We start from the raw sequence: 21,676 nt of genomic DNA on the forward strand, positions 1-21,676 counted from the left end.
CAGTTCCATTTCAGTCACATTCCACCCTGACTTCTCTCTTCTCGCCATTCAGTGATTAGGTTAATGTCTTTTACTCTTTGATGCTTTGGTTAGCATCCTGTTTATTTAAAGGTTACAAGAATATATGTTCTTTAAATGTTGAGAATTAAAAGAAATAATTTCTTCAATCATAATAACTTTGTATTTTATACTACAAATTGAAACATTGAAGTTTTAAAATTCTTCTTCAATGAGCCAGGCCTAGTGGCTCATGCCTGTAATCCTTGCACTTTGGGAGGCTGAGGTAGGAGGATCACTTGAGGCCAGTAGTTTGAGAATGGCCTGGGTAGCATAGTGAGAATCAATCTCCATCTTAAAAATAAATAAATAAATAAATATAAATAAAATTCTTCTTCAGTGAATCTGTTTTTTGATTCAGTCTTGATAATAAAAAGGGAGAAAAAATTTTTTAACAGATAGGTTATTTCAATATTGCTCTGTCAGCAATATCTGGAAATAGCATTAGTCATTTTGCTTCAGGTGCTTTTATCCAACAAGCCTAGGACTCCTAAGAGTCCCTTCCCCATTAGGAAGCTCCTGGCAAGCAAGTGAAACCAGCAGAAGGGACCTAGCCACAAAAAACACCGTGGTCCAGGAAGTCTCTTTGACCCTACAGCCGAGACTCTTTCTCAACCCAGAAACATCAGGGCTGTAGAGGGACACTCTTCAGGGGTTTCCACTATATACCATTCCACCAGGCAGCCTGACCTGGTGAAAATGTGTAGGTCCATGTATCCACCACCGCAAGCAATTGCACCCACATCCCTCCAGCCTCTCTACCCCTGTCCCTAATACCTGGCCACTACTAATCTGCCCTTCATTTCTCAAATTTTGTTATTTCAAAAATGTTATATAAATGGAATCAAACAGGATTAGTTTTTTTCTCACTCAGTATAATTTTCTGGAGATCGGTCACGATATTGCATGTATCAATAGTTCATACCTTTTTATTGCTGACTAGTATTTTGTAGTATGAATGTACTACAGTTTCTTTGGTCAGACACATGTTGAAGAATATCAAGGCAGGTTCCAGTTTTTGGCTATCACAAATAAAGCTGCTATGAACATTTGCATTTTGTATGAATGTGGGTTTTCATTTCTCTGGGATAAATGCCTAATGAATAAAATTGCAGAGTTGTATGGTTATTGTGCATTTTCTTTGATCAAAGACTGCAAAAGTATTTTCCAGAATGGTTGAATCATTTTAAATTTCCGCCAGCAATATATGAGCGAGTGATCCACTTTCTCTGCATTCTTTCCATCATTTGGTGGTGTCTTTATTTTTTATTTTAGTTATTCTGTAGTGTAAGGATATCTCAGTGAGGTTATAATTTGCATTTCCCATCAGGATGATAGCTAATGATATTGATTAACCTTTCCCTGTTTATTTGTGACCTGTATTTCCTCTCTGGTGAAATTTCTCTTCATGTCTTTGCTCATTTTCTGATTGGATTGTTTGTTTTTTACCATTGAGTTTTGAGGGTTCTTTATATGTTCTCAGAACTGGTCTTTTTTAGTAGATATGTGGTTAGCAAATATTTTCTCTTGGCCTGTAGCTTCTTTCTTCATCTTCTTCACATCATCTTTCTCATCCAAAAGTTTTTAATTTTGATAAAGTCCAGTTTATCACTATTTCCTTTTATGGATTATACTTTTGGTGTCAAATCTAAGAACTCCAGATCCTGAAGATTTTCCCTTATACTTAAAAAATTATAGTTTCACATTTTAATTCCATGATCCATTTTAAGTTTATTTTTGTACAAGGTTTGAGATTTGGGTTGAGGTTCTTTTTAGGGGGTGCTGAGATAGGGCACCATGGATGTTCACTTGTTTCAGCACCATTTGTCTTAAAGGCTATCCTTTTTCTATTGATTTGCTTTTGTATCTTTGTCAAAAAAGGAACAACAAAAAAAGATAAGACAAATAGATGTAGAATTTAATCATATTAATAATTGCATTAAATGTCAGTGCTCTAAGCAGCCCAATTAAAAGGCAGAGATTATCAGAGTGGATGAAAAACAAAACCCAACTCTATGCTATCCAAAATAAATCTATTGTAAATATAAAAACACAAGTATGTTAAAAGGATGAATGAAAAGATTAGGTCCTGGATGGAACTGAGGTTAACTGGGGATAATTTTAAGATTTGTACTATGGGTGATTAGGTATTTGATAACACAATTAACTGAAGTAGGTATTGAAAGACCATCTCATAGCTGGTTGGTGATTAAGGTAATGAGTTCATGTTAATGTTTGAACCTATTATATTTGAGATGTTTGCCACATATTCATGTGGATATCTTTGGTTTCCAGTTGGAAATATGGAACTAGAACTTAAAAGCATAGTTTTAGTCAGAAATGTAGACTTAGGAATAATATAGATATAGTTAAAATCATGAGGCCAGGTGCTGTGGCTCACACTTATAATCTCAGCACTTTAGGAGGCCAAGGCAGGTGGATCACCTGAGGTCAGAAGTTCGAGACCAGCCTGGCCAACATGGCGAAAACCCATCTCTACTAAAAATGCAAAAATTAGCTGAGTATGGTGGCACATGCCTGTAATTCCAGCTACTTGGGAGGCTGAGGCAGGAGAATTGCTTGAACCCGGGAGACGGAGGTTGCAGTGAGCTGAGATTGCACCACTGCACTCCAGCCTGGGCAACAAGAGCAAGACTCTCTCTTAAAAAAAAAAAAATGTCAGCCAGCATATGTGTTGGCAAGCGGATCTGCAGAAATACTAGTATTAAAGGACCAGCAAGGTAAAATGGAAAAGATCCTCAGAAAGGCCAAGGTCTGCCAAAATTCTTCTATTTTCTATTCTAGTTTCCTCTTGTGAGGCAAAATAGTCTTAGAATTTAGCTTAGGGTAGTACAAAAACATTTCCTGTAATGTAGTTCTAATAATATTCCTTAAAATACCCAGAAAACAATAGCAATTCCACCTTCCACTTCCTCTATTGTTAATTTTTCTACTAGCACTACAGGCTTGCACTTACTTCGATAATCAGAATCTCTTTTAGGAGCACCTTGACTTAATAGCCTTGGAGTTCTTTACTCTCTAGACAAGTTCAAGCTTGCCTTAGAAATGTATGTTAATTATGAAAAGTCATATAGAACAGACTTATAGCTTCTACTTTTTCTATCAGTATTATTTACCCGGTGGAATTTATACTAATCTTGCTGACAGAAAGAGCCTGGCTTCCTTCACAAGACTAGGTAGCAAAACAGAGTGAAGTGTTGTGTAGAGAGGAATTAGGCTGACAGTTACTTTGAGTAGATAAGTAATAACATGGGACGAGTACCAGAGAAAACTACTGCCCAAGTCCTGGATAGAAACAATGCTATAGAAAAAAATACACATATTTTACTTTCAAAAGTTAAGTATTCCATGAAATCTTTTCTTCATAGTTAAAAAAGATCAATGACTATATTAATTATCTGTTAGAACAACTAACATTTATTATTTCACACAATTTCTGAAAGTCAGGATACTGGGAGTGGCTTAACTGTATGGTTTTGACTCATGTTTCCTCATGAGAGATTCTTAAATTGTCAACCAAGCCTGCAACTGGTTTAAGGCTTCACTGGGATTGGAGAGTCTACCTCTAAGTTCACTCATGTGGTTGTTGGCAGGCCTTAGTTCTTTGCTGGCTGATGGCCAGGGGCTTCATTTTTTTTGCCACGTGAGCCTCTCCATAGCGCTACTCCATAGCAGCTCCCTGGCTCAACCCCAGTGGAAGAGATCCTAGAGAGGGAGAGAACCTAATATGGAAACTGCAGGTTTTTATAAATTCATCACAGAAGTGACATGCTATCATTTCTGCCGTATGTCATTGGCCCACAGACTAACCCTGGTACAGTTTAGGAATGGTCTACACAAGGGTATAAATACCCAGTGTCAGAGATTATTGGGGTGATGTTGGAGGCTGGCTGCCATAGTTGTGACTTAGTGTCAATTAGAAAACAAATCCTATCATCTGTTTTCTTGTTTGTGCTTCGCTACAGTTAATTTAACTCATGACATGGCTGCATCATATGTCAGTATTCTAGAAATATTTACCAAGTGTCCATTATATGCTTGGCACTGGAATTTAAAGAACTCTCTGAAAGTCCCATCCGAACCCTGGTAGTCACCTGCCTAAAATCCTTCAGTGAGTTTATATTTTGCTATTTCCTTGCTATGAAATCTGTATTTTAGCATTATGGAAAGAAAAATTTCTGTCTCAAAGGCTTGTGTGTCAGGTGCCCTTCTAAGCACTTTACATTTATTATCTCATTTAATTGTCAAAACAGCCCTATAGTAAGTATTATTTTTCTTATCTTGTAGATTAGCTACATGAAGTTTCCCTAGGGCCATATTATTTTTTTCTTCTCTCGCTTCTGAGTGCTCTATTCCTCTGCTTTTTACTTAAAATAATTTGTTCTTTCTTTAGGATTCAACTCAAGCATAACCTCTTCCAAGAAGTTTTCTCTAATACTCCTAATCTGAGTTAGTTGTCTCTTCTGATTTTCATGGCATCCTGTGCATTCTTTTATTGTGGTACTTAACACTTTGTATTGCTATTTTTTTATTTACTTATCTGGTTTTTTTTTTTTATTAGACTGTAAACTATAGCATAAAACTTCAAAACAAGGGCTCTGAAATCAAACAGTTTGAAACTGTGTCCTGGATCCACCACTTACTCATGTGACTAGACAATTTACTCCTAGTTTACCTTTCTTCACTTACAAAATGGCATTTAAAAAATAGTAACTTCTTTCTAGAGTTTATTGTGAGAATGAAATAATATAAATAATGTGGTTGGTGCTATGCCTGGCATTCAATAAATGTTGTCTCTTAAACTCTTTGAGGGTAGAATTATTGACTGCTTATCATGTGCCATGTATCATACCAAACTTTTTGTGTAGGTTGTTTTATTTTCACAACAACTCTATATGGTGGGTACTACAGTGAATGTATTATTTCTCTTAGCATCTCTAGATGAGTGGATCAGTGAATGAATGATAGATGGAATTGTGACCAGTGGAGCTAATTATAGGGGTAAACAGCAACCTAGAAACATGGTTAAAAGCATGACAATCGGCAAAGAAAGAGTGAAAGAGATGGTGAGCAAAGGAACGTGACTCCCGTACTAGTATAGCAGCTAACAGCACAAGTTGTAGAAACAGGTAGGCTTGGGTTTGAATCACTGCTCCATCACTTATCAGCCATGTAATATGGGGCAAAATTTATAATTTCTATAAAATACAGGTTATCTACTTTATAGACATATTATGAAGATTAAATGAGATAATATATATAAAATATTTTAAATAGAACCTAGCATATAGTAGATATTCAATAGATATTAACTAGTACTATTGTTAAATTAAGATAATCATGAAGACAGAATTTTGATAGTGAGAGAAATAAAATAGAATCATGAAGTATAAGGTAATGACTTTGATTCATTAATCGTAGTTATCAAAATCAGGCATGATAGAAAGATTCCTACTGTCAGTCTTCTTTATAGTGCAGTATCCTCACCAGTCCACATAATATTTTTGCCCACTGAGTCTGGGATAAAGTTAAAAATTAATCCTCATGAACTAAAGCTAATGAAATGTTTAGAATATTCTGCCTTCTTACCCTATCATCACTTTAGCCCAAATGCTAGGAAAAAGAGAAACAAAAGTTTTCTGTCAGCTATTGAATGTGTTATGATTTAGAGAATTTCTGAGATTCACAGCAGAGTCTGTACTTTTTACATTTGATAGACCTCAGACTTACCTGAGTTATTAGAATTCCAGAAAAAAGGCTTTGGGGAAGGGTTCAAGGCCTTTTTGAACCTAAGAAGACAAGAAATTGAATTGTTACAACAATGTTGCTATTTAAGAAAGAATATTAAGTCATTTTTCAGAAATTTATATCAGAATTAGAAAAATGCAGAAATATAGTTTATACTTCTTAAGGAGGTGGTGGAGGAGATTAGGTATATACATGCATACATATATACATAGGTCTAAATATATTTTTATGTATATGAGAGAAGTATCAGGAATAGGGTAGGAAAGAGAATAGTAAGTTACATTAGAATCTGCTTAGGAGCTTTTCTAACATGTAGATATTCTCTCTTTTTGGGTATATCAAAATCCTAGGAGTAAACGGGAAACCTGGCATGTGTGTTTAATAAAGCTTCCTTGGGGACTCTGATATATGCTGCCTCCCAAATAAATTACAAGCCTTGTCAGAAAGTAGGAGTTTACATTATAAAATATAACTGAAAACTAAAGTCTGATGTTCTAGAAAATATTAACTATTTTTCCTGAGATAGAAGTGGTTGACATTTGGGAGATAACTTTTGCTGTGTTCTGTGAGGCAAAGAGGAGGAAGGCTAGAGTTGATGAAGACATCTTTCTTTTATGTATGATTTTGTCTATGTTGGGCCCTGTTAATTTTCATTTACTTAGGTACAAATAGCTAATGCATCTTTTTTAACTTTAATGTTTGTTATTTATATGCATAGCCTGAATGGAAACATGATCCAAAGTTTAATTTTTTGGTTGAAATTTAGTATTTGGCTTCATATATATAAAGATTGGGGTAAGGCGATCTGCCTTGCCTTGCCTTGCCTTTCTTCCACTGTGTCAAAGAATTTATGATCAAGGGCCAGAGTCAATATTAATTATATGATTTTGTTTTAACCAAGAATACCTTAGTTAAATTTAAAATTGTAGTTGTACTTATAGATAAAGGGTTTGCTTTGTTAAAGGGGAAAGAAGAGACATCTCTTATACTTGCTTAACTTTTCATTTAAGAAGTTAATGTATTCATAATAAACAGAAAATGAAAGGAGTTTAAAAAGCAAATCGAACACATAGTTATCAGAGAAAACAGTTTTAAAATTATGATTTTAAACTCTCATCTGTATTGCTAAGAAAAGAATGCCCTATATGGTAATAATTAAAAAGTGGGGAAGAAAAAAAGAATCCTGCAGACATTCTAAGGATGACCTAGACCATTGATAATCTAAGCTTGAAGTTAATCATTAGATTTTCTGAACCTTTATTACACTGGGTCTGTTCAGTCTGCTTTAACAAAATTCCATAGACTCGGTGGCTTATAAACAACAGAAATGTGTTTCTCACAGTTCTGGAAGCTGGGAAGTCCAAGATCAAGTTTCCAGCAGATCTGATATCTGGTGGAGGCCTGTTTCTTGGTTCCTCCATGGTGCCTTCTTACCATGTCCTCAGATGGTGGAAGGGACAATGCAGCTCTCTGGGGTCCCTTTTATAAGGGTACTAATCATCCTTTTCATAAGGGATGTGCTGAAACTAAATTGTGCCTGAAGACCCTTATGTTACCTTTACATGTCAAATTTCTATTGTATTTGGCCAACCTTTGATTTTAAGGCACTAGGACAAGAATGACCAAGAGGTTTCCAAAGGTATAGGAATAGTAATATGTGCATATCAACAAAAATCATTTGGTAGGAACCCAATACCAACCAATAAGCCTACTCCTATTGTCTCAGACCTACTTCCATTTCAGAATTAGAAGCTTTAAGGATTATGAAATTCTGGGAACTTGGAGTAGGTCCACTTAGAAGTAGAAGCAGCAAAGCACAAAAAACCAGTAAAATTTTTTAATAGTGTTGCTTAATTTTTTAAGTGTTATTTACTGGAAAATAAAACTATACCATGTTTAATCACTAAGCAATTTTTAACAAAAAGCTTTAGCCCTAGGAATAGGCTAAACATGACACAATTTGCTATCATAGAATAATATATATGGGTAAAGGGTGTACCAGTTAGATTCCCATCAGCAAAAACCGGGTGATTTTCATTCTGTGGTATAGAGGTGCTAGTTAAGAGGCAGGAATTTTAAAATGTCTTTAATTTTGATCATGTAATTATAGGATCTATTTATTCACTTGTTTTTAACTTATTCACAAATCTTAGTCATGAGCATTATTAATAGATAATTTGATGCCTTGTCACTTAGCAGTACAAGCATGTTTATTTCTGACTTTTAAACTCTAATTCACCCTTCTTGTGTTTTTCTATTCAGTCATAACCCTCTCCTTCAAAATTTGGTGAGGCATCTTTGACTTTTGTCATAATCAGACATGCTAGCTTCAAGAGCTTTCCTGTTCCTCTTTTAATGTCTGTTTCGCACATTTTATTAGTTCCTTTTACAGTATTAATTCTTCCTACAGTATGAATTTTTTTTTTTTTTTTTTTTTTTTTTTTTTTTGAGATGGAGTCTCGCTCTGTCGCCCAGGCTGGAGTGCAGTGACGCGGTCTCTGCTCACTGCAAGCTCCGCCTCCAGGGTTCATGCCATTCTCCAGCCTCAGCCTCCCTAGTAGCTGGGACTACAGGCACCCGCCACCATGCCTGGCTAATTTTTTGTATTTTTAGTAGAGATGGGGTTTCATCATGTTAGCCAGGATGGATACAGTACGAATTTTTATTCATTTTGCAAATATTCATCATAGATATTTTTGTCTTATTATTTCAGTTAGAACATGATTTTTTTTCTTTGGATTCAGAAGGTAACTTTCCTATTGCACTTAGGATAAATTCCACAAAAACTCTTTAACAAGGTTTTTTTTCCTGGCTATTAGAAAGCAGGAAGACCCTTGTTGAACTGAAGATAGTAATGATGGGAGAGGACTTTGACTTCTGTAACACCTCATTCAGATAAGTGGCTATTTTAGTTTAATTACATGAATTTTGTCATCTCCCTTGGAGCTGCCTCCCAGAGCTGGTATGTCAGATATCCTCAAGTAAACCTTGACTCAATTTTAGAAATCTTGGCTAATTTTTAGTTAGGAAGTCCTTTCTTTAAGCAATATTTTTAAATTAATGGAACAATCACAAAATATATTTTACATATTGCACTTTTCAAAATACTTTAAAGTACTTTTAAAAATACCCAACACCACAAAGTAACTTAGTTTAAAATAAAATAAAAATTTTTGAAATCAGACCTAATCAAATTTTTATATCTCATATTTTCTTTCAAAATTTTGACTAACATATCAATTAATAAATCCACCTTGAAAGACATTTGAAGGTATAAATGTGTTTGTTCATGTGTATAAAATTGTGTCATTGATATAACATTACTATTCTTTAAAGATTTTTATGTTCTGAAAAATATCTCCTCTTAGTCTATAATTGAGCAAAAGGATTACTGTTTTGAAAGACTTAAAAAAATACTTAGCTATTTTTTAGCTAAGGAAAAAGATTCCTTTTTCAGTAAATGGATAAAGCTGAAAAATAATAAATTAATAAAATGTTTTAAATAAAAAGTCATAAATATCTTAATACTTAATTCTAGGAAGCTTCTCTATTCATTTGCTTTTTTATTTTTAAAAAGTTTAAAAGAGTTTTAGTTTTAATATTTATAAACTTCAAATGTTATTATTCCACACTCAGAAAATATTTTTAATGTATTCAGTCACAGTTTACTAAAATAGCTAAGTTTTCTGATCCATAAAATGAATAATAACACTTAATTTTAAGACTTCTTTGAAGATTAAATGAGGTAATACATTCGAATAAAACATTTTAAACTGAAAGTACTTTCATTCTTATGTAAGGAAACCATGAAAGTAAGAGACACATCATTCTATTTTGCCAGTGTATCTTAAATTAACTTGCTTTTATTGTCAGTTTAGTGTTCAGCGCACCAAGGGTACATTTCATACTAAGATTGTGCAAGTGAGAGTAAATGCCTCTTTAAATTTTCCATCTTAGGCACCTCCATTGCTTTTAGACCTGGCTATGTTTTATATTGCTTATATACATTTTTTTTTCTTTTAGAAAAAAGATAAGCTGAAAAACATTTTTGTTGATGACATACTATTGCTGAAATAAAAATAACCCAGAACATATTGGTGTGTAGGAAAAAACTCTCTCAAACTGTGTTTTTCTTCTGCTCTCATACCACCACAACAGTCGTCAACACAAAAGACTTCTGTGACCAAATGGGTGGGTTTTTTTCCCCACATACTAAGCAGCAGATACCAGCTGGGCATCCTCCAATTCAGTTCTGATACTGTCTACTTCGAGATAGTGTCAGATCCCACTGGTTGGGGGCTCAGTGCCCAAGACTGCCCCTCACACCCCCAGACACCAGCCTAGGCTTCCAAAACTTCTGACCTACCAGCTTCAAATTGAGGTTCTCACACCACACTCTTTAGGTTCAATTAATTTGCTGGAGCAGCTCACAAAAAAAACTCAAGGATACTGGGCACAGTGGCTCAAGCCTGTAATTCCAGCACTTTGGGAGGTCGAAGCAGGCAGCTCACTTGAGGCCAGGAGTTCAAGAACAGCCTGGCCAACATGGCAAAACCCCATCTCTACTAAAAATACAAAAATTATCTGAGTGTGGTGGCACACGCCTGTAGTCCCAGCTACTCCAGAGGCTGAGGCATGAGAATCACCTGAACCCAGGAGGCGGAGGTTGCAGTGAGCTGAGATTGTGCCACTGTACGCCTGCCTGGGCCACAGAGCAAGACTGTCTCAAAAAAACAGAAAAAAGCACATGCGTGTTTATGTGCACTACAGCACAATTCACAATATCAAAGACATGGAATTAACCTAAATGCCCATCAATGTTAGACTGGATAAAGAAAATGTGGTACATATATACCCTAGAATACTATGCAGCCACAAAAAAGAACAAGATCATGTCCTGGCAAGGACATGGTTGGAACTGGAGGCCATTATCCTTAGCAAAATAGAAATAGAAAATCAAATACTGCATGCTCTGCCTTATAAGCAGCAGCCAAATGATGAGAACATGTGGACACATAGAGGGAAACACACTGAGGCTTATTGGAGAGTGGAGGGTGGGATGAGGGAAAAGATCAGAAAAATATCTAATGGGTACTAGGCTTAATACCTGGGTGATGAGATAATCTGTACAACAAACCCCCATGACACACATTTACGTATGTAACAAACCTAAACATGTATCCCTGAACTTAAAATAAAAATTTTAAAAATTAAAAAAAAAAAACACCAACAAAACAAACAAAAAAACAAAAAGGAAAAACCCAAGGAAACACACTTACTGGTTTATTACAAAGAATATTACAAAGGATACAGATGAGGAGATGCGTAGGGTGAGGTATGGGAGCAGGGGTGCAGAGCTTTCATGCCCTCTGGGAGCCCCACCCTCCAGGAACCTCCATGTATTCAGCTATCCAGAAGCTCTCCTAACCCAGTTCCTTTGGGTTGTTATGATGTCAGCATTCCTCCCCTACACTATAGGGCAAAAGCCCTCTCTGGGGAGGCTCTTAAAGACACGCAATTTACAACGATGGGGAAAAATTAGAGTCCTGCCTTGGAACAGGTTAAAGGAGGGCAAGAGAAGACCGGAGGCCTGCCTCTGAGGCCTACCACACCCAACATTGTAACGAAACAACAGTTGTTATGTATTTTCAGGTATTTTCAGTTCTGCATACTATGAAGTTAAAGACTTAAGTAAATTGAGTAAATAGTAGTTTTTGCTTTTTAAAAAAAATTTCACAGATCAATAGAGTTAACTCCTGAGTTATATGTATACAACCCCAAAGTTGTTTGCTGTCACTGGAGCTGTGCCTACCCCCGCCTGGCATATTCTTGAGACATTGGAGCTAGGAAGTTGGAAATTGATAGAAAATTTTGTCACTTGTAACAGAGTTAAGGCAGTATGGATATGGTGGACCCTATCACCTGGAATACGTTCCTGAAAGCAACACAGGTCATCAATGCCAAATATTTTTAGGACCCCAATTCTGTACTAAGTGCTAGTGATGTGATAGGAAGCTAGACACAATTGAACTAGCTATCTCTATATTAGTGACTTATCCTAAAACAGCGTTTCTATTGTAATTGGTTTCCTGTTTCTCTTAGAATATTTGAACGTTTTACCATGGTCTTTCAGATTCTGCATGATCATACAGCTTCGTACTTTTTAACCTCTTTAGCAGCCTCTCCACTATCCCACCTGGGTACTTTAGTTCTGGTGGCCTCTTCCATTTTCTGAAAGAACGTCGGTTTCTTAGCATATGATCTTTCATCTTTTGGAAGATCTCTGCCCCTTCTCCTTTCAAAGCACAGCCTCCTTCTCACATTTCAAGACTCAGCATCCATGTTACCTTCCCAGATCAGCCTTCCTTCAACCCACCCCATCCACCTGGATCTCCCTGTTTATTCTTCGTGAGAGAACCCTGTTCTTTCATAGGATTGTTTTGAATTTGTCATCACATACTTATTTCCTTGTTTGTGTGCCTCTTCTCGCCAGACCCTAAGCACCATGTAAGTAGGAAGGAAGTATTATTTCAGAGACCCAAGTCTGAAATGGTTTATCTCTTTATACTTTATGGCTAAGGTATACATGTACACGTATTCTGTTTGACTAATATTTGAGGGAAAAACATGGGGGAAATGCATAGATAACATATTTTTTAGAGGATTTAGGGTATATATAACTGAGAAGCTTCCCTTTTTTTTTTTTTTTCTTTTTTTTGGTGTGGGGGAGAGGGAATCCCGCTCTGTCACCCACACTGGAATAGTACAGTGGCACGATCTCGGCCCACTGCAACCTCTACCTCCTGGGTTCAAGCAATTCTCCTGCCTCAGCCTCCTGAGTAGCTAGGATTACAGGCGCGTGACACCATGCCCGGCTAATTTTTGTATTTTTAGTGGAGATGGGGTTTTGCCATGTTGGCCAGGCTGGTCTCAAACTCCCGATCTCAGGTGATCCACCCGCCTCGGCCCCCCAAGGTGCTAGGATTACAGGTGTGAGCCACCATGCCTGGCCTCATTTTAAATCTGATTCTCACTTTGAGGTGGAGTTAACCTCAGGTAACTTTGAAGACGTCAACCTTCTCACTTTATTCATTTATTCAACAAATGTTTATTGAGCCCTTATTGTGTGCCGGGCAGTTTTAAACATTGGGGATACTATTGAATAAGACAGACAAATACCAAGTTTTCCTGCATCATGCTTGCTAGTAGAGAGATAGTTAATAAATAAGAAAATAAATGAATTTATAACATAACCTCAAGTGGTGAGCAATACTATGATGGAAATAGAGCAGAGGTTGGAGTAGCAAATAAGCGGGAGTTATGGCTGTCTTAGGCAAGATGTTTAGACAAGGCTTTGCTTAGGAGGTGCTATTTGAGGAGATATGTGAATAATGGAGTGGGGTGAGTCATAGGAAGCACTGGTCAGAGTATTTTGGGCAGAGGAAACAGCAAGTACAAAAACCCAGAGACAGGAAGAATTATGCCACAGTCATGGAATAGAGAGATGACCAGGATGGCTGGAGTAAGAAGAGTGTTAGAGCATGAGGTCTGAGAGATATCAGGGGCCCAGAACTCATGTAGTGTTTTGTAAACCAAGATAAGGCATTTGAATTTATTCTGTGTGTGATAGGAAGCTCTTGGAGGGTTTTGAGTGTGGAGGTGGGATAACGTTAGCTCTATGAGGAGATCTAGGAGATAGCAAGAGTAGAAGTATGGAAACCAGTTTGTAGGATGCTTTTGCAGTGGAACAGACAAGAGATAAGAATTGATTTGACTCTAGCAATGGTATAGGCAATGAAAAGAAGTTAGACTTGGAATATATTTTGAATTTAGAGCCAATATGACTTGCCTGGTGTCTTGGATAAGAGTATGAGAGAAAGAATAATAATGATGACTCCTTTTCTTTTTTGCTTTGGGCAGCTGGATGTAAGGGGTGATTTAATGATATGGTAAACACTAGGGAGAAGCAGGCCTTTTTTGGGGGTGTTAGAGGATGATTAAAGTTTATTTTATACATAGACATCAAGTGAAGATGTTGAGTAAAGTGAAGTAGGGCAGATGCTTCTGAAATACTCCTTCAAGGCTATTTAGTATCTGACAAATGGAGCATTGTTACCTTTATGGCTCTAATTCCTAGCATAGGGTCTAGTAGAGAACAGACATACAACATATACTGGGTGGATGGATGGATAACTGGGCATACTGTCATACATTTGAGGAAATAGAATGTTCTTTGTATAATGACACTCATAGGTGTAAAGAAGAATCACAACCATAATAATATCAAATATTATATATTGCTCTGTGTCAAGCACTGTTCCCAATTCTTAACATTATTAATGTACTTCTCATATACTATGATTTAAGTTACTATTCTTATCATTAGTATCTCTGCTCTACAGTGAGAAACTTATCGAGGGCCATGTCGCTACAGGTGGCCAGGATTTGAACCCATGTACTGTGGCTCCAGAGTTTGTGCTCCTACCTACTGCACTATACTTTTCCCATGATCATGACATTCATCATCATAAACCAATATCTATATATCTGTGTGACCATTTGGTTTGGGGTGATGGAGTGATAAAAATAATATTTGAATGAAATATGAAGACTATTGGTGAAAAATGCCACCTTAATCCTTGGAAGAGAAATTTACCTTTAGTATAATCCTATTGGGTGAATCTGAAGCACAAATTAGGTTTTATCTCATATCTGAAAAGTATCTAAAATACCTAATTAGTGTACTTAAGTCCTGTTAATTGCACATCTTTGCAAGGTCTTAAGAGTCTCCTAAAATTTCATTGTTTGAGAGAAAAATTGGTAGTAGGCTACTCTTGAATATATGTGGGTTTATACTCATACCATTTTAGTTAAATAAAGATATTCAGTTCATCCATGGCTAGGAAGTATAAAATATTTAGTATAACAATATGTGTATTAGCCGGAATGAATTTCTTAAGGGTTAATTGTTAGCATTACTTTGCTCAGATGAAAGCCATTATTTATACTGCCGTGCCCCTAGTGAATACAGGAAAAGATGGCATGTCAACAAAAATTATATGATGGGAGTTGTAGAGTCTACTTTTCCAAAGTATACGTGCCACCTTCTCTTTTTTCTCCCTGATAAAATACAGCTCCTGTAGGACACCTTCTCTTCTGATGCCTCCATAGGAGACAACTCATGCTCACCATCTCCACTTTGAGAATTATTTCTGTAGTGAGTCACTATTACAGATAATAATCCATCTCCTGTTGGTCTGCTGGAACTGAAAAACGACTGAAAATTGTTAACTTTTGCAGTGATATGTGTAATGACTATATGATTATCTTGCCTCTTTTTATTCACAACTTATCAAGTACCTACTTGACATATAGAAAGGAAAACAGTAAATTTAAGAAAAGACAGTTTTTTTCTCCTGAAAGTTTAGAGTTGAAAGCGCATCTTTAACACATTCATACATACATCCAAGAGATTCAAATAAAATAATCAAGCCAAATCACTGAAAGCTGAGAAAAGAGTTGAATGTTCAAGTGGCTACTGCGTAGTCACTTCATGTGATGTACCATGTAATCCTGCAAAATGAGTACTGTATTGCTGCTTTTCAAGTGATGAAACTGAGGTTCAGAGAGCAAAACGTTTCACTACTAGTAAACTTCAAACTAGTAAACAAGAATTTGAGCTTATATATCTCTAATTCCAGAACCTATGCTTTTATTGCTAATGGCTTTTTTAAAAACTTGTTCTTCATTCTTTTTTTTTTTTGTTGAGTGAATTAAGAGCAGGATAAATAAGAAAAATAGTATTTAGGAATGTATTGCTTAGGTATGAGTAACTTCCTATTTGAAAGAACTGTTGAGTAATCGCTGTTTTTTTTCTTTCTTTTTAAATTTCTCCTCCCTGCATATTTTCTGCATCTCCCAGATCACCTTTTTGTTTGTTTTGTTTTGGCACATTTATATCAGGGACTTTCTGGAAATATTTGATTGCCACTCATATGTAAGAGTAAATCACTAAAAATTAATTAGAAGCTCTGAGCACCTGGGTGAGGTTTGTGAAATGCATTGTATAGTTATTTGATAGAGCAATTTCTTAAGAAACCCCCATTGCATATCTTTAGGTCTTTTATCCTGTTACTCAGTACCTTACTGCCCAAAGTACCTGGTATCGCCACTGCCACATCCTTTTGGTGGGTTAAAAGTTTATCTGGTTTGCCTGTTGACTTTCCTTACTGCTGAGTTCCAATTCAGTTTTTTCTCATCTACTGAGTAGGTTACCATTTGTGTATCTATCTTCCAAGCTTTCAAAATTTTGTATCTCCAGCCTGGACAACATAGGGAGACCCTGTCTCTACAAAAAATTTTTTAGAAAATTAGCTGGGTACCATGGCACGTTCCTATAGTCCCAGCTACTCAGGAAGCTGCAGTGGGCCATGATTGTGTCACTATGCTCCAGCCTGGGTGACAGAGCAAGACCCTGTCTCTTAAAAAAAATAAAAAATGTTGTATCTGAAAGGTTTATGTCTTTTAAAATAAGTCAGTTTATTGGCATTTTAGTGGAGTTTTATGAGAGAAAGTTAATGTATACATTCAATTTGCCATCTTTAACCAATGTTGTTTATCTTCTGAAGATTCCATTTAATTTAGTTTGTTGTAGTTTTAGTCATCCAGAAGTTTCCAATTTATATGAATTCAGATCTGTTCATATCCTTTGCCCACTTTTGAATGGAGTTATTTGTTTTTTTCTTGTAAATTTAAGTTCCTTGTAGACTCTGGGTATTAGACCTTTGTCAGATAGATAAGACCGCAAAAATTTTCTCCCATTCTATAGGTTGACTCTGCGCTCTGATGATAGTAATTTTTTTTTTTTTTTTTTTTTTTTTTTTTTTTTTTTTTGCTGTGCGGAAGCTCTTGAATTTAATTAGATCCCATTTGTCAATTTCTGCTTTTGTTGTGATTGCTTTTGGCATTTTCATCATGAAATCTTTGCCCATGCCTGTGTCCTGAATGGGTATTGCCTAGATTTTCTTCTAGGATTTTTAGAGTTTTCGGTTTTACATTTAAATCTTTAATCCATCTTGAGTTAATTTTTGTATAAGGCTTAAGGAAGGGGTCTAGTTTCAATTTTCTGCATATGACTAGCCAATTCTCCCAGGACCGTTTATTTAATAGGGAATCCTTTCCCCATTGCTTGTTTTTGTCAGGCTTGTCAAAGATCAGATGTGTGGTCTTATTTCTAGGTGTGTGGTCTTATTTCTGAGTCCTCTACTCTGTTTAATTGGTCTGTGTGTCTGTTCTTGTACTAATACCATGCTGTTTTGGTTACTGTAGCCTTGTAGGATAGTTTGAAGTCAGGTAGTGTGATGTCTCCAGCTTTGTTCTTTTTGCTTAGGATTGTCTTGGATATTTGGGCTCTTTTTTGGTTCCATATGAATTTTATGAATTTTGGTTCCATATGAATTAGTTTTTTCTAATTCTGTGAAGAAAGCCCATGGCAGTTTAGTGGGAATAGCATTGAATCTATAAATAACTTTGGGCTGTATGGTCAGTTTCACAATATTGATTCTTTCTATCCATAAGCATGGAATGTTTGTCCATTTGTTTGTGTCCTCTTTGATTTCTTTGAGCAGTGGTTTGTAGTTGTTGAAGAGGCCCTTCACTTCCCTTGTTAGCTGTATTCCTAGGTATTTTATTCATTTTGTAGCAATTGTGAATTGAAGTTCATTCATGATTTGACTCTTTGCTTGCTTATTGTTGGTGTATAGGAATGCTAGCGATTATTGCACATTGATTTTGTATCCTGAGACTTTGCTGAAGTTGCTTATCAGCTTAAGAAGGTTCTGGGCTGAGATGATAATTTGACCTCCTCTCTTCCTATTTGAATATCTTTATTTCTTTCTCTTGCCTGATTACCCTGGCCAGATCTTCCAATACTATGTTGAGTAGGATTGGTGAGAGAGAGCATCCTCATCTTGTGCTGGTTTTCAAGGGGAATGCTTCCACCTTTTCCCCATTCAGTATTATGTTAGCTATGGATTTGTCATAGATGGCTCTTTGAGGTATATTCCTTGAATACCTAGTTTGTTCAGAGTTTTTAACATTATGTTGAATTTTATCAAAGGCCTCTTCTGCAACCACAGATAATCATGTGGTTTTTGTCTTTAATTCTGTTTATGTGATAAATCACATTTATTGGTTTGCATATGTTGAACCAGCCTTGCACTCTGAGGATGAAGCCAGCTTGATCATGGTAGATAAGCTTTTTGGTGTGTGCTGGATTTGGTTTGCCAGTATTTTATTGTGGATTTTTGCATTGGTGTTCATCACAGATATTGGCCTGAAGTTTTCTATTTTTGTTATATCTCCTGCTTGGTTTTGGTATCAGAGTGATGCTGGCCTCATAAAATAAGTTAGGGAGGAGTCCCTTCCTTTCAATTTTTAGAATAGTTTCAGTAGAAATTTGTACCTCTGATAGAATTCAGCTGTGAATGTATCTGATCCTGCGATTTTTTTTTTTGGTTGGTAGGCTATTTATTACTGCCTCAATTTCAGAACACGCTGTTGGTCTACTTAGGTAATTGATTTCTTCCTGGTTTAGTCTTGGGAGGGTGTATGTGTCCAGAAATGTATTCCTTTCTTCTAGATTTTTTAGTTTATGTGCATAGAGGTGTTTATAGTATTTTCTGATGGTTGTTTGTATTTCTGTGGGGTAAGGGTGGTATCTCCCTTGTCATTTCTGATTGCATTTATTCCATTCTTCTCTCTTTCCTTCTATATTAGTCTAGCTAGTGGTGTATTTTATTAATTTTTTCAAAAAATAAGCCCCTGGATTCTTTGATTTTTTTAAGGGTTTTTTGTGTCTCTATCTCCTTCGGTTCTGCTCTGATCTCGGTTATTTTTTGTCTTCTGCTAGCTTTGGGGATTGTTTGCTCTTTGAACTGGTTTTAGTATCAATATTGTACTCGCTTCATAAAGTGAGATGAAGAATGTTTCTACTTTTTCCATTCTAGGAAGAATCTGAATAAAAGTGGAATTATCTGTCCCTTGAATGTTTGGTAGAATTTACTAGTAAAACCAATTGAGCTTGATGTTTTATTTATGGGAAGATTTTAAATTATTGATTCAAATTATTTAATAGTTGGCAGGACTATGTAAGTTATTTTTTATTGAGGTTTGGTAATTTGTATTTTTGTAGTAATTTTCCTCTTGGTCTACGTTTTCCAATTTATTGATATAAAATTATTCATAATTCCCTATTATCTTTTTAATCTTTGTGATTCTGTCCCATTTTTCATACCTAATACTGCCTATCTATCTCTTTTCTTTATCTTGATCAATCTGACTGGAGATTTGTTTATTAGTTATTTCAAAGAACCAGTTTTTAGCTTCGTTGACCAAACTGTGTTTTATCTTTGTTTTCAGTTCATTAAGTTCTGCTCATGTCTTCATTTCTTTCTTTTTACTTTCTTTGTTTTTTTTTCTGTCTTTCCCCGTAACTTTTAACTTATTTTCTAATATAAGCATTGAAGGTTATACATTTTTCTACTTTTTTGTGTGTGTAAAGTACAAAAATTGTCAATTGGGAATTTCGAAGTGGAGAAAAATATTTCATTCTGACTTTTAAATTGCCACTCTCAATTGTGCCTAAAATTCATAGTGCTTACCATGTCAAACAATATGATTTTGATATGTACCTGGGAAAATTATGCTTACTAATGTGGTTTTAATCTCATCATGTTTCTTATAGGATTCACCTTTATTTGATCTTATTAAACAATCAAAGGACCGAGAAGGACCAACTGATCACTTTGAATCTGCTTGTCCTCTTAATCTTCCTCTCCAGAATAATCACACTGCAGCAGATATGTAAGCAAAATATATGTTATGTTGACCATTCAAACTACAAACAGATTTTAAGCATAAGTGCGATGTAAGGTTCTGTAAAGAAACTGTAGGAAATAGAATTTTGAATAATACATTGTTTCTGTTTTTAAGAAGTTAGTAATAAAAGATACATGACCCAAATAAAGTCATATAAAAGAGTACAGAGTGCTACTGAATCACCTAGGATTTGCATAATGAGAGCAGTTTTCATGGCAGAGTTGGCAGTTTAGGTGGAATAGGATTTCAACATGGAAACTGGAGAGGATAGAGGAGACAGAGGAGTGTGTTCCAAGAGTCAGAATGATATGAACTCAAAAGTATCAAAGGAAGCAGAAAACATTTTTCAGAGCGTGCAGGTCAGACCATTTGGAGTGAAGCATAGGATAAGTGTAGGGAGAAGTATAGGATGTGGACTAATACACAGTTGATTACTGTGTGCTGATGACGATGATGGGAAAAGAAAATGTAAACCCAGAAGTATCTGAAACAGGTCTCAATCAATGTAGAAGTTTATTTTGCCAAGATTAAGGACATGCCCAGGAGAGAGATCTGTGCCTTTCTCCAATGATGATTTTGAGGGCTCCAATATTTAAATGGGAAAGTCAGTCTGGAGGAGAAAGAAAAAAGGGTATGGTAATCCACATGTTGCAAGAGAAAAAAAGCTGGTAGAGAAATAGTCAATTATCTATCCATCTCATGCTGAGTGAATTGACATTTTACATAAGATAAGGTGAACTTAGAGTCGCTATCTGTACAGGTATTTAACCTTTTATCTGTATTTATTTGTGTGGGAACAAAAGGAAAGGCAGTCTCTTGCGTGACTCAGCTTTCAGCTTAATTTTTTCCTTTTGGCATAGTGAATTGGGGTCCCAAGTGTTTATTTTCCTTTCACAAAAGCAATCACTAACTGTGTGCTGGGCAGTGTCCTAAGTACTTAAGATTTATTTTTTAATTTAATCTTCATAACAATCCGTAAGGTAGTAGATACTGCTGTCAGCCTGTTATCTAAAATGTAAAATAGGAATTAGAGAAATAAGATAACTTGCCTAAGGTCAACAGAATTCAAACCCAAGCTATCTAATCCCAAAGCCCAGGCTCTTAATCACTGTAGCTACATTGCCTTTCACAGAAATGTGCCTAATATTTTGTTTCTGTTTAATTGTGTGTAGGAACTGACATTACAGTATTCTGTATTAGTGCAGGGGCCATTTTCCAGAGACGTCATTTTCATGCTAACTTGTACCCAAACTGTTTCTGGCATATGGAGACCCTGCCTTCATGCATACATTTGTTTCCTAAGTAATGCTTTATATAAAGAAGTTAAGCCTTTTTTTTTTTTTTTTTTTTTTTTTAATTCAAGAAGCAGTCATCTGTTAACTGCCAGGAAGTGGTGTAGGCACTGGGAATACAGAAGTAAGATGGCCTGGGTCCTTCCCCTCATAGAGCTTACATTCTGGAGGAGAAACACAGGCAGTGAACAAGTAAACCAAGATGTAAGATGATTTTAGAGTATAGTAAGTGCTATAAAAGAGATAAACAGAGTGTTGTGAAAGAGAGAAATGGAGAGGGTGATAGAATGTTTAGTGGCACTTTCCTTTCTCTGAAAAAGTGATATTTTGACCTGACACCTGAAGGGCAATCTGATGCTGGCCAGACAAAAATCTTTATGATGTGCATTCCAGGCAGCAAGTGCTGTGGCTGTAGGGCAGATCAAACTTAGTTGGATTTAGGAACAGAAAGAAAGAAATCCTAGTGTGGCTGGGGTATTGGAAGAGGAGAATGGTGCAAGATGAGACTGAAGAGCCAAGCTGGGGTAGATCTTGTAGGTCCCCACAGGCCATAGTAAGGAGTTTGGATTCTATAAGGGCAGTGGGAAGCCATTTAAGCAGAAATGCAGCTTGCTATAATTTGTATTTTTAAAGGTCCACTCTCTGGCTGCTATCTGAAGTACAGGTGGGTTTGGAGGAAA

General features: G+C 36.1%; 1 protein-coding gene across 3 annotated transcripts in view; it reads left to right on the top strand.

The window, feature by feature from the left end:
- Positions 1-21,676, top strand: part of RB1 (RB transcriptional corepressor 1) — a 174,870-nt gene that overhangs the window by 132,465 nt on the left and 20,729 nt on the right. For all 3 annotated transcript variants that reach the window (XM_065533233.2, XM_005585835.5, XM_015439274.4), the window contains one exon: positions 19,571-19,689. In XM_065533233.2, the coding sequence (XP_065389305.1) occupies positions 19,571-19,689 (119 nt within the window). The remainder of the gene's footprint in view (positions 1-19,570; positions 19,690-21,676) is intronic.

The sequence above is a fragment of the Macaca fascicularis genome, chromosome 17, assembly GCF_037993035.2.
Source record: "Macaca fascicularis isolate 582-1 chromosome 17, T2T-MFA8v1.1".
In the NCBI taxonomy this organism is placed as follows: Eukaryota; Metazoa; Chordata; class Mammalia; order Primates; family Cercopithecidae; genus Macaca; species Macaca fascicularis.